General features: G+C 46.2%; 1 protein-coding gene across 1 annotated transcript; it reads right to left on the reverse strand.

Moving 5' to 3' along the window:
• Positions 1-5,156: 5,156 nt before the first annotated feature.
• GJA10 (gap junction protein alpha 10) lies at positions 5,157-9,779 on the reverse strand. Its single transcript, XM_035320884.1, has 2 exons — positions 9,686-9,779; positions 5,157-6,870 (listed from the first exon to the last, which is right to left on the reverse strand). Exon 2 carries the CDS (start codon positions 6,852-6,854, stop codon positions 5,157-5,159), a length of 1,698 nt encoding a protein of 565 aa, XP_035176775.1. The 5' UTR covers positions 6,855-6,870; positions 9,686-9,779.
• Between the last annotated feature and the right edge of the window lie 2,687 nt (positions 9,780-12,466).

Genomic DNA, 12,466 nt, shown 5'->3' on the forward strand with positions numbered 1-12,466 from the left:
TTGACTTTAGGCAATTCTGCTAAGTCTTTGTTTGGGTCTTGTAAAGCATCAGTGTACCGAGATGTAGGGATGCAAGGAGAGAGGTTGGGGTTTATTTCCCTTTTACAGAAAACCCGAGAGACACTGAAAGATGTTTCTGTAGAAACAACAACCAAAAAATCAGCTGATTTTTTTGTGTGTGTAACCCAAGTGTTCCTTTCTGAAGCAGAAACTTGTGCCATTGACCGTTAGCCTCACTCAAACTACAAAAAAAAAGACAGGAGAGAAGAAATGGTAACCGCCTTGGGTGCCAGTACCACCTGGCTGGGGACATCTCTCTGCCTCTCGCACGGGGTTGGATGCAACCTGAGCAAGCACTTGGCAGAAATAAACCTGGGAAGGGGGCGGCATGGTCAGCAGGATGCCCTGCGGGACCGGGAGGTGGGCAGGCTGCCTGAGGGAGCCGGGTGTCCGGCCACCCGATGGGGAACACAAGGCATGAGGTTGGGTGCCCTCAGCCACCGCCCTCAGGGATGTCAGCTGTGTCCTCCTCCGCCAGCAGCAGTCAGTGTTGCCCCTGGTTTTTCAACCTGAAAATTCTCTCGGAGGAGGAGCAGAAATACCACTTCCCAGGGTTTCCCAGATCTTCCTGTTGAGCACACACTAAGGAAGCTTCCGACCCGTTCAGATCTGTCACGGTGCAGAACCCACTGCATCTCCTCGTGGCCTGGCAGTAGCATGTACTGTAGCAGAAGCACTTCTCCATCCCTGATCAGTTGTTGCTGACACTTAACGGCTACCATCCCAGGCATTTCCCCTTTTTTTTCGCTTTAACACGCTAAACAAATGCACAGGCGAAGTGTCAGTGGGGCTGTAGTGACTTAAATGTCATGCACACTGGAGCAAAACCACTGCAGTCTCAAGCAATCCTTATGCTTCACTCATTTTTTTCATTATTTTTTTTCCCTACTGTTCTGCTTCTCTAAGAGTTGTCAAGTCAAAGAGAACTTCTATTATTAAGGAAGCTGGCAGAGCAAACAAACTTGTTCTTGCTGTCAAAGTGACTTGAGGGAAACACAAGCTATGAGAAACCTGGCAAATTAAAGCAGCCAGGAGCATGCAGCCAGCAACAGGCCTGTGGCTAGCCAGAGTGCTCTGCTTGCTGGATACACAGCTGGAAGGGCTGCAGCCTGGGGCTGCTTACAACCCAGAAATCCAGCCTTCCAGAGCGCATCTATCTCGGCAAACTCAAGGTGAGATTTTTTTGGGTGTTGCTTGTCCTTCAGTTAATCAGTCTGAACTGATGGGACAGTAAGATTTTTCACAATCCTGAGCTGATGCCTTGCAGTTCTTCTTGAAGAGCAAACTGAAGAAAAGCACAGATGTTTTGCACTGAAAATAAATTGCCTGGCTTTACTTAGTTTCAGAGGAAACATGAGCACAGAAAGTCTCTAGCAGAGTTGAGGATTACATTACCACGGGCAGACGAGCAGCAGAATATTCTTCAGCTAGGCTTCTCTCTCTCTGTTAAATCCTCTGCCCCTTCAGACTCCTTGTGTGTGTGATCCATCTTTTATTCATTGGCTGCTGAAGCCTGGGGAGATGAAGGCCACGTAGCCTTCCAGGTTGCTTTAAAATCAAACTAAACCTTCCCTGTAGGTGTCTTGGGCCTTCCGCTACCTCTACAGTCTGTGTATCAGGCTGGTTGCTGATATGAACGCTGCTCGCATGCACAACAAGTTGTACATCCCAAAACGCCCTCCCAGAGACACCGGGCTATTTCTGCAGTGACCAGCTCCAGCTCAGTCTACGTGAGAAAAATCGTGAGAGGTGGTGCAAGCTGCTCATCAACACCTGCAGTCAGCGTGCGGTGCTGCTGGAAGTGGCATAAAATCGAGGAATAAAACAAGTGTTTGCTTCCTTAAATTGTATTACGGATTTAGCATGGTAACGGGAGGAGGGAGAGGGAGACACCAGCAGATAATCAGCTTTTTATCCTGCTGCTGAAGGGGGTTTGTGCTCAGTCCCCCAGTTTATCTCTTGTCCTCAGAACGTCATTACTTTTTCATGATAGATGATAGTTCTAGGAGCATGCTCTGAAAGATAACGAGAGAAAGAAAGCATGAAGCTGAACTGGCTTCTAGGGGAAAAAGAAACGTTACCGTAGCAATTAACCCAGGCTCCACCACGTGCGCAAGTGAGAAGGTGGGAAGCTGACAACACACTTACCATGGCTTTGTTCAGTGCTAAGGGGAGGCTGAGGGGAGGTGAACACCTTGCTTTTAAACCAAGTAAATTAATCCCTGAAGTAAAGTGTTTGAAATTGGTGGCCCCATGCTATAGCCCTTGCTTTACATGTTAAGGGTCCTGTCCGTCTTTCAATTGCCTTAAAACCATACAAAGATGGACTCAGGCGGGCTCCGCTTTCAGAAACCGAGCCCATCTGCTTGTTGCTGCACACATCCTCAGAGCAGCTCCTTATTTGCCCACCGCTGCTGATCCCCAAGGTTTGTCATTTTCCTATTTTCTGTGTTTGTGCACTTGGTGAACGGACACCTTTGGGTGATTTAGTAGGTTTTGCAGGATTATTGGCAGTCATCTTCATGAATTTTTCCTGAGTGCACCAGGGCAAAGTGTAAAGTGTAGAACTACCATGGAGTATTTTTAAGAGCCATTTGAGTAGGAAAGCTGTTCAAAGCCAGCATCAGGTGCTAGCAGGCGAACACCTGCAAAGCTTCTCAAGCATCCTAGTGGGACGACACAGGGCTTTAATTTGTCCCTTGTCCCACCTGTAGATTTTCTGGTGGAGCTCAGCTGTCAGAATAACTCTTCTGTGGCTGTCAGATTTGTTACTTCGATGCACATTGACTCTTACCAAACTGTTCCCAGCCCCAGGAGCGAGAGCGGGTGGGCAGCTAGTTAAATAAGTGGGTATTTATTCCTCAAGTGTTGTTGAAAGGCTGAGTAAACATGCCTCGTTCTGGAGAAGACGGCAGGCATTCAGGCTGAATAGCAGCTCTCTCTTTCATAGCCTTTTCGCTACTGACGGTTTTCCCACTGGGTAAAAGGCTCAAAGCTGAATGGAGAATTGAGAAGCAGCAAAAGAACTGAACAGCACAGAGGGATGAAAAAGCAACATAGTGAAGGAAACCAGACCCAATGAATAGTAAAATTTCCCCAGCTTCAGCAGAACCAGGATTTCAGCCCCAGAGACTGTTCTGCAAGTGAATAAAAACAGCAGCCCTATCTGAATCCGTTTCTGTGAGCTGAGTATCAGCTGTATCAGCTGCTTGCTTAATTACCAGCTTTATCCCCCTCGTTCACCATGAGGAGGGGCCCTACTTTTAAAGTCACGTTGATTTCTTTGGAGCCAAGGACAGAGACTGGAAGAAATGACACTGAAAGCACAGGACTCTCCAGAGGAAAGGGTAGGCTGAAGAGAAAGGAAGGTGAGAAAGAGGGAAGCTCAGCACTTCTTGCAAAACAAGAATCTGCAGTCGAGTCCCCAAAACACCCATTTTTTTCTGGAAAAAAAAAATCTTCATCTAATAACTTGCGCTTCCCAAGAGATAGGTTCAGCTAAAATATTGCTAAGAATATTATAAATCCTTTCATGACTTGCAGTCTTGTGACTCCAGGAGCTCACTTTATCTCAAGAACACAACAGGGCTGGTAGGTATGTCACGCGTCCCCACCTTCTTGGGATATCCTTCGGTGCTCTCGCAAGAGGACTGTTACTCTGTTACAGTAGTTCCCTCAATGCAGATTTAGCTTGGGGAGCACGTGATGAATATGATCCAAGTCTTCAGGAAGACTGTGCCTTTCTGGCAAGAGTTAGCAGTCTAAGGTAATTACCCCCAGTCTCAGTTAACCAAATTAAAACTCTTGGGTTTCAGAGCAGACCTGCAGGTTTGCAGTGGAGGATCAAATGCATTTTCCCTTAAAGTAACCTTTCCTGTGAAGAGGAAGTCCCGAGAGGAATTTCCTCGTTCTCTTTGTATAGGTTTTATTGCCCAGGTGCAACATTTCTACACTGCACCAGCAGACACGTGTACTGAAGGTGGTATCATTAAATACCGTAGGAACACTGGTAGCAGAGCGCATTAGCCACAGCAGTGACTGAAGGACATATAGAAGTGCCTTTACTCCTGAATATCGTGAGGCACATTTAATAGTGGTAGTAACAGTCCCATGCATAATGATCCACAAAGGCAGCATGCCAGAAAAGTGTCACTTTCTGGAATAACGGCATTGCTTTGCAAACAGTGTATTTCTCTGCAAGCTCTCACCTGACAGAGAGCTTCATTGTCATTAAACATTAAAAGCTGCCAAGTATCTTCTAGGACTTCTCAACAGGTGCTACCGAGATTCTGCCTTGCTTAGTACCGCCTGCACTCAGCCTTTTTAAATAGCCTTCTCGTCTGGGTATCAAAAAACAGCAGATGGTCAACAGATTGGGCTCTAGGCCATCTCCCCGTATTCGAAAAAGCAAAGTGGAAAGTAATTAAAAGCACCAAAGTGGCAATTTATCATGGTTTATGCCCACTATTTATATACTGTAGAAATTATAACTCCATGCAAAATGGAGCTCAGAGGCAGTTTGGTGGGGAACAATGTGTGAGAGCGTTTTCTGCCTCTCACCACAGAAGATTTTGGGATTTTGTGTGTTTATTCTGCTTCAGATTTAATAAAAGCATGTATTTTTAGGAAGAGTGAGGAGAAAATAAGCAGAATTGGTAACTTTGAGTATTGTGTGAAATAATCTTCTGTTTCTTATATGCCCTATCAAAAGATACTTAAGGGCTTGCTCCTACAAGAATTTGTAAAGAATTTGGGGGGCGGGGGGGGGTTGTTCTCAGGGGATAAATCCCATGATCTGGAGCAATCAGAAGTCAAATTCCTTTTAAATAAAATAAAATAAAATAAAAATCTACTTGGTGCTTGAAAGCGAGCACAAGACCTTATTAACACTGAGTGTAAGCAAGTTGGGTCTGGCCAAAGAACAGGAACAGCTTCTGAAAATGCCTTTCTGTAGCTGTTGGTGGTGTGATTGCGATAATTTTGTGTTTTATATGCAGAGACTTTGGTTTACCCAGCCCGCTGGTCAGCCTGGGGAGCTGCCCCTGGAGCTGAAAGAAGCCAACCCATCAGATGGTGACCTTCTGTCTGTTAGGGCATCAAGAAGGCCGGAGCTGACCGAGGGACGGATGGCAGCCCCATGGCGATGTGATGAGCGTAACGGAGCCAAGCTCTGGTGACCTGGAGACCCTCGGGGATGCCTTGGTGATGCTTTGGGAGTCTTGGAGTCCCTCAGGGATGCCCTGGCAATGCTTTGGCTCACACAGCACCAGGGGACTGATGTGCTGGGGTCCTGTCACCCAGCGGGACCCACCATGACGGGGCTGTGCCAGGGAGCTTGGAGAAGCCTCCCAGACCCCCGCCTCATCCGCTCCTCCCCGGGACTGATCCCCCCGAGCCTCCAGGTCACCCCGATCCCCCCGGTTCCCCCAGTCTCCCACCACCATCTGCCCCACGGGCAGCGGGGCGCTACTTGCCATGGACACCCGTCGTCCCGTGGCGGCGGCGGGCGGCGGCGGGCTGCCTGCCGGGCTGCCCTCCTGGCTCCGCTGCCCCTCGCAGCCCGACGGGGAGCCGGCCCCGGAGCCGGTGGCGGAGCCCCCCGGGGAGGCAGCGCTCTGGTTGCCGCTGCCCTCGGGGCTCACGGGCAGCACCCTGGAGAGGAAGCTGGACTTGCGGGTGCCGGGGCAGTGCCCGCTGTCGGGGGACTCGCCGCGATCCTCCTCCACGTCCCTGCAGGCGCTCACCCGGCTGTGCTTGCGGGGCAGCCGGCGGGACATCCCCGGCCCCGGCCCCGCTGTCCCCGCCGTGCCCGGCGGAGCCTCCTCGCTGCTGGAGGAGGCCGGCGGCCTCTGTCCGCGGTGCTGCACCGAGCCCGGGGGGCGGCGGCGCGGCGGGGCGGCGGCTCCGGGCTCCCCCCGGCGCTGGAGGCCCCCGGCGGCGGCCGAGGAGGAGGAGGGAGGCGGCGGAGGAGAGGTCGAAGGGCGAGGAGGCATCGCCGAGCTGTTGGTGGGGTGGCAGGGGCCGGCCTCGTCGTCAGCCCGGCCCGCCGGCCTCCGCGGCTGGCCCGCCAGGGTCTTGTGGATCTTGTTGAGGCCCAGGTGGGCGATCTCCAGGATGTTGAGGAAGAGGGAGACGGCGGCGATGCTGTGCATGAAAAGCATGAAGATGGTCTTCTCTGTGGGCCGGGACACAAAGCAATCCACCGTGTTAGGGCAAGGGGGGCGAGTGCACTTGTAAAGGGGGGGCATGTGGAACCCGTAGAGAAGATACTGACCTATCATAAAGCCCACCTCGACCACCGAGCGGGTCAGGATATGTAGCACGTAGGTGCGCAGCAGAGACCCTCTCAGGGGTGCCTTGTTCACCTTCTTCTGTTCCTCCAGCTTCCGCAGCTCCCTCTCCACTCGCCTGTGTTCCTCAGGCATGGGCTCCAGGTCCTCCAGCTGAGCCCGCAGGTGGGCTTTCCTCTTCTGCCGCTCCTTCTCTAGAGCCCTTAACCTGTAGAGCGCGTGGCCCATGTAAACTAGAGACGGAGACGAGACAAATATGACCTGCAATACCCAGTATCTGATCAAAGAGATGGGGAAGGCTTTGTCATAGCAGATATTGCTGCAGCCAGGCTGCTCCGTGTTGCAGATGAACTCCGACTGCTCGTCATCCCAGACATCTTCGGCAGCCACTCCCAGCACCAGCATCCGGAATATGAACAGGATCGTGAGCCAGATTTTGCCAACAATGGTGGAGTGGATGTGGACTTCCTCGAGGATGCTGCCCAACAAGTTCCAGTCCCCCATGGTCAGAAGTTCATGTCTGAAATGCAAAAAGTGACGTTATTTTAATACACGACTGGATTTATTTTCAATATGTTCCTTTTTGGTATCTTTTTTGGTATCTTTTTTAAAATAATGATGCTTCATGTATATTCTTCTGATAGCAGGAGAGCTCTTAGTAATTTGTCATTATTTTCTGTGTAATGGGCTGTTAAATTAATGCAGACATGATTACTAGTGAAAGATTCAAATGTGAGATTATTTTAAGCTTAACAGAGACTGCGTTCACCTATAAGCCACAACAATTCTTAACTGCCTGCAGTTTTACAGCATTTTCTTCCCACTGGGAAAGAAGATTTTTTCCCCCACTTTGCAAATCCACTGACAACAATAGATTAATCTACACCCACTCTATGCCTGTCTGTGGCTTTGCCAGAGCTTTGGGTGAAAAACAACTGGAATAATATATCAGGCTCATTACCTTCATTTCATTGAGAAAGTTTTGAGAAGAATCCTAAAACTGTGCCCAAAAAGAATTTAATTTGGTACACCAAGATAGCAGTGTTATTAATGCCATCCATCCAATATTATCCTATCTACCAGGGTAACGGTCCACAAGTTTCTGCCTTGGACTCCAAAACTACAAATACAGATCTAATTTACATATAACTGTACATGTATGCATAGTCTCAGTTCTAAGATATGATTCATTAAGTTAGAGTGTTTCTAGGATTCATATCTTGAATGTTATGTTTTGTCTTAATAATAGATTTAAACATATGAAATAAATAAAGCAGGCAATACATAATGGAGTGTTGGGAAGGTTTTTAGATGTGAGTGTGAGATGATCTTTTTAACTCCATCTTTCCCAGAAACAATTTCATTCATCAGCAAACTGATCTATGTTCTGCTGCAAGATGCTTGATTTCCAAACCACTTCTCTAGAAGCTGTTCAGGAGCTCCAGATAACGTGGGGAATTGAAATGTAAGGGATTTGTGTAGTTATGAATACATCACACATTCTGTGTTGTGTTCCTGGAATTCTTCCTGTTAACATGGTAATAAAATATTGAAAGCAACTAGGGTCGTACCCACCTAGGGGTTCTCACTTAAATTTTATATGCTACTGCACTTTCACAAATTCCACTAAACTACAACCTTTTGTAAAGTGCCATTTCTAAGCTTCTTAAGAGTGGCTGGCTGCAGTAGCTAAAATCTTACATGATCTTGATTGATTGCAAAGCTGAGTGATATCACTGTTATCAGTGTATCTTGGTTGTGATTTATGATATGGTCCTGCACAGCAAGAATCTGCTTGGAGGTTGTATTTATCCACACTTCAGGTAAAGATTTTCTGTTGTAACCAACAGCACAGCTTGAAAGTGCAGGTTCAGAGGAGTCTGTATTACATAATTCACCTTCAGTAGGGTGAGAAGTAGAAGTTTATGCAGCGCAAGATCCCAACTCAGACACTCAAGAGGTCAAGTACTAGTGGGTAATACTTGCTGACAGGTACCACATTCCCTGAAAGATGACTGACTGACAGCAGGACACAGCAGTTGAACAACAGAGCATTGAGCAAGATGCAAAAATATAAGTGCAGGAAATGAGACATGTTTTAGTCCTAGAGATTAAGAGGTAGCATTCTTCTAGCACTAGGAATTTTCAATGTCCATTTTGTAACAGAAAGTTAATGCTGCCTTTCAGGGTGAGGACAAGAAGAGGAGTATAAACTGTGTCTCTATGCAAGTGTTTGTTTCTTAGTTGTTGCTATCAGTATCTAAACAACACTGTCATTGGCTTTCCTTTACAACAGCTGACAGGGCAGGATAATTATAGGAATGGTCTAATTAATTCTTTAAGTAAGCTTAATATACCAAGACACTTTCCCATAAAATCTGCACTGATAGAGCCACAGTATGAATATTTACATGGTAAACATTCTGTAATAAAATAATATTAATAATAAAAAAAAAGGTAACCTATATCAATGAAAGCCATAGTTTCAAAGATATCAGTCAAAACTACTTCATAACCTTCTGCTTACAATCTCTCCATCTTTCCTTTCCCTGGTCTTATTTGAGCCCAGTGTAACAGTAATTTCAGTTTACTGTAAGAGACTAACCTAAAATATCAGAGATATCATTATTTCTAGTCTGACAAAATATACAGTTCTAGTATAGATTGTAGAGACACGGGACATTTCTCCTTATACAAACTGACTACTTTCATGTCTGTCCAAATATTTTTATATGATACTTTTAAGCATTAACAATTCATGCACATATTGGTTAGAATCAGATGGAAATCCCCCATTTCTGATGGAGGGCATATCTTAATTTCTTGTTTTCATTACTTCTTTATTTTTTCTAAAGTTCATTTAATAATTTTCCACAATTCAAATCACTTTTGCATTACATTTGTGCCAGAATTTCATCAGAAGTGATTTGCAGAGTTGAATCTTCTTAAATTTTATCACACGTAAATTAAAATAGAACTGGAATGGATGGTCAAAATGAAATACATCACTGTCTGAATCCTTCTTTTGTCCTGCAGCCATTACACTTCAAAATAAACGTTTGGCATCCTGAGAACTGCCGGTCTGATAACACCTGTAAACAGGCTCAGTCGATCCACTGGTTATAGCTCATATTAGGAAGTGAGTAATAACCCACAACTAAACTGCAAAAAGACCATTTTTCATCAATTTCTAGCTTCACTGAAAAACTTATATTCTAAAAGGATTAAATGTTAAGATACAAATACTCCTGGTTTTTAATTTGAATTGCTATCAGTCTGATGGGTATCTGCTTGCTACTTACTTCCATAGGAAGAATTTTTTTTCTGCTGCTTACCTTCGGAGAAAGCCCTTGCTTATTCTTTTTTAGGGCATTGCAGAAGGAGCACGTAGCGCTGCTGAATGCTGTAGAGCAGAAAATTTCCTCCAAAGTGCTAGAACATCTGTGTTTTTTGTTGTTGTTGCTGTTTTTTTTGTTTTTGTTTTCAAGAGCCAAAGCATAAATGTGGTACTTGAAGCAGACTTCTCAGTTATTTGTATTTGGATGTTTAGATCATTCAATCTAAACTCTATGCGCATGGTTTAAAACCATCAGATGATAGGATGGTGCCGCTAGCCAAAATTATCATGCAATTATTTTAGTCAGTGGCATCTATCAAAGCCTCGAGGCTCAGTCTGCACAGCAATCGTTTGTAATGTCCCTATGTATTGTTATATTCACTTCTTCAAACATTGTGTCGCCACCCAGATCCTAAATTAATTTTTAGTTTGTAAGAGGAATAAATGACCAGCCTTTACAACCCTATAGGTCCTTACATTTTACTTACATTCCATTAATTTCGCTTTGAATCAAAGCCAAGGGATCGATCGGTCGTGTCCGATTTCATACTCTGCTGCCTGCTGAGTTAATTTAGTGTGTGTAAGACCAAGCTTTCAAAATGGAGGCCACACCACCCTGACTCAAGGCCTCAGTTAGAAACACAGGCCTTCAGCACGCAAACCCTGCCTCAGCTGGGTCACAGCCACCCACAAAGACTAATCAGAATTTGTATCTGTGAGAGACAAGATCCAAAAAAAAAAAGAGAGTTCCTAAAATAGGAATTTGTGAGAAATCAGGGCCACTAGAGCTGAGGCTCCCATGCTAGAAACATCCCCCATCAGTGTGAGGCATTTGTCCCTAACCCATGACTGAAACCTAAGGGGCAAGTTACAACACACACACTTCAATCCTATAAGGAGCATGATTTCCACTTCAGTCTCTTTCCCCTAAAGGTATTCCCAGTTCCCAGTGGCCAGTTCTCAAGACACCAGCCCCGCTTCTTGGGGATTAGCTCGGGTTTATGCAGTGGTGCATCCTTCTCTCCAGCTCAGGCCACAGTAACCTCCCTGAAAATCATGTTTGAGCCCAGAGCCTTACCCTGCAGCAAATGAGGTGGCTACAGCATCTTTTCTTCAGCCTCAGTATAATGCAGAAGATGTACAGTTTGTGTATGTTTCAAATGCTTTACGGGAGCACTTTCTACACTTTCTACTCCTGAGAGACATGTTAACAGCCATCCAAACCAGCCAGACCCCCCAGGGCCTGTCTCACCCATATGCTTCTGCTCTCACGCTCTCTCAAGGTGATGTACTCTCACACACCTGTCACTCGTGTTTTATTTTCATGTCTCTTCTTTCCGCATTTGCTGACAGTTTCCAAGGCTTTATTAGGTTGCTTCAGTTGTCCTGTAGCTTTGACTCAGGCCTGGGTGTCCTGTCTCCGGCTGCTTCCTCACCTGCTAGGTAGTTCTCAGGAGCACCCTCCTTAGCTTTGTTCAGTGAAGTAACTTGAAAACTGAGCAAACATTACATCAGCTGTGACTTACCCATCCTGTTGGAGAACTTGCTTTGCTGATCACAGCAGAAGCAGCTTGTTTGTGGGCTGGCACATTTCTGTGCCACCTCTCCCTCTCACCAGGTGACAGCACCAGGACAGCCTCCATCCCTCAGCTCCCCGATAGGCATGTGAGCAAGAATTTGTGGTGGCTGAAGAAACTTCCTTGCTATAAGCATCTGTTATAGGTGAAAACAGCTTACGGTGTGAATGCTAACATGCAGCACAAGATCTTGTGTGTATGTGTGCACACACAGGAATCACTGAAGCTGAACTGTTGAACTCTCAAGCACAAACCTGCCACTTGCCTACTGCATTTTGTACGAGTAGGCAAATCAGAAGCAGCAGGTCTGAAATTTCCAGGAGATGCAAGTCAAAACCACCACCACAGAGACTGGTCCCACACTGTGCTTCTGCACATGACTATTGGAATCAGGAAAACTAAGGGTTTGGGTGTCAGAAAGTGTGCTGAAAAGGTAGGTTCCTGAAATGTAGCTTTGGAAAGACAGGAGCCTGGAAAGAAGTTGGGAGAGTGTGGTTGGAGGAGAGATCACGGAGCTGAGAGAGGTGCATGGTGACAAATGCTGGGGGATGCCTCGGGACCTTGGCCAGTGACTCCTGAGATGGGTAACAGCAAGCAGTGGCACAGCAGGAACCAGGACCTCCCTGCCAGGAAGTGGGGGCCCAGGGAACATAGGTGCAGGAACATGAGATAGCCAAGTAGGGTGAAAGCTGTGATCTTGTTGGTTCTGCCACAAAGCCCAGTATTCAAATCCAGTATGGGGAGTTTGCTTTGTCCTGCCCATGACAGCACCTAAATCATTGATGGCAAATATTAAAAATACAAACCTCAAAATATAAGGTTAAAATACACTTACACTATTGCATCTTTTGATATTCTTACATATGTAGGAACTAACTTTAATCTTCTTATAACACAGACCGTGCCTACTTGTACCAATATACTGCTGTGGAATTGTGCCTGGGAACAAGGAGGGCGTGGAGGGAAGGTGGGTTTAGTTTTGTTTTTATATCTCACTACCCAACTGTCATTAATGAGCAATAAATTAAATTAATCTTCTCTAAGGCAAGTCTGTTTTGTCCATCACAGAAATTCACCAGCAATATCCATGTTTTTATCTCAACCTTTTTTTCATCTTCTTTCCCTCATCCTGCTGGGGAGGGCAGTGAGAGAGTATGGGAGGCACCCGGTGGCCAGCAGTGGTCAACCCACCACAACATTAC

The sequence above is a fragment of the Oxyura jamaicensis genome, chromosome 3, assembly GCF_011077185.1.
Source record: "Oxyura jamaicensis isolate SHBP4307 breed ruddy duck chromosome 3, BPBGC_Ojam_1.0, whole genome shotgun sequence".
NCBI lineage: Eukaryota > Metazoa > Chordata > Aves > Anseriformes > Anatidae > Oxyura > Oxyura jamaicensis.

Bases quoted from the DNA above. Each gene is read 5' to 3' on its own strand.
- GJA10 (XM_035320884.1), bottom strand. From the start codon at position 6,854: ATGGGGGACTGGAACTTGTTGGGCAGCATCCTCGAGGAAGTCCACATC.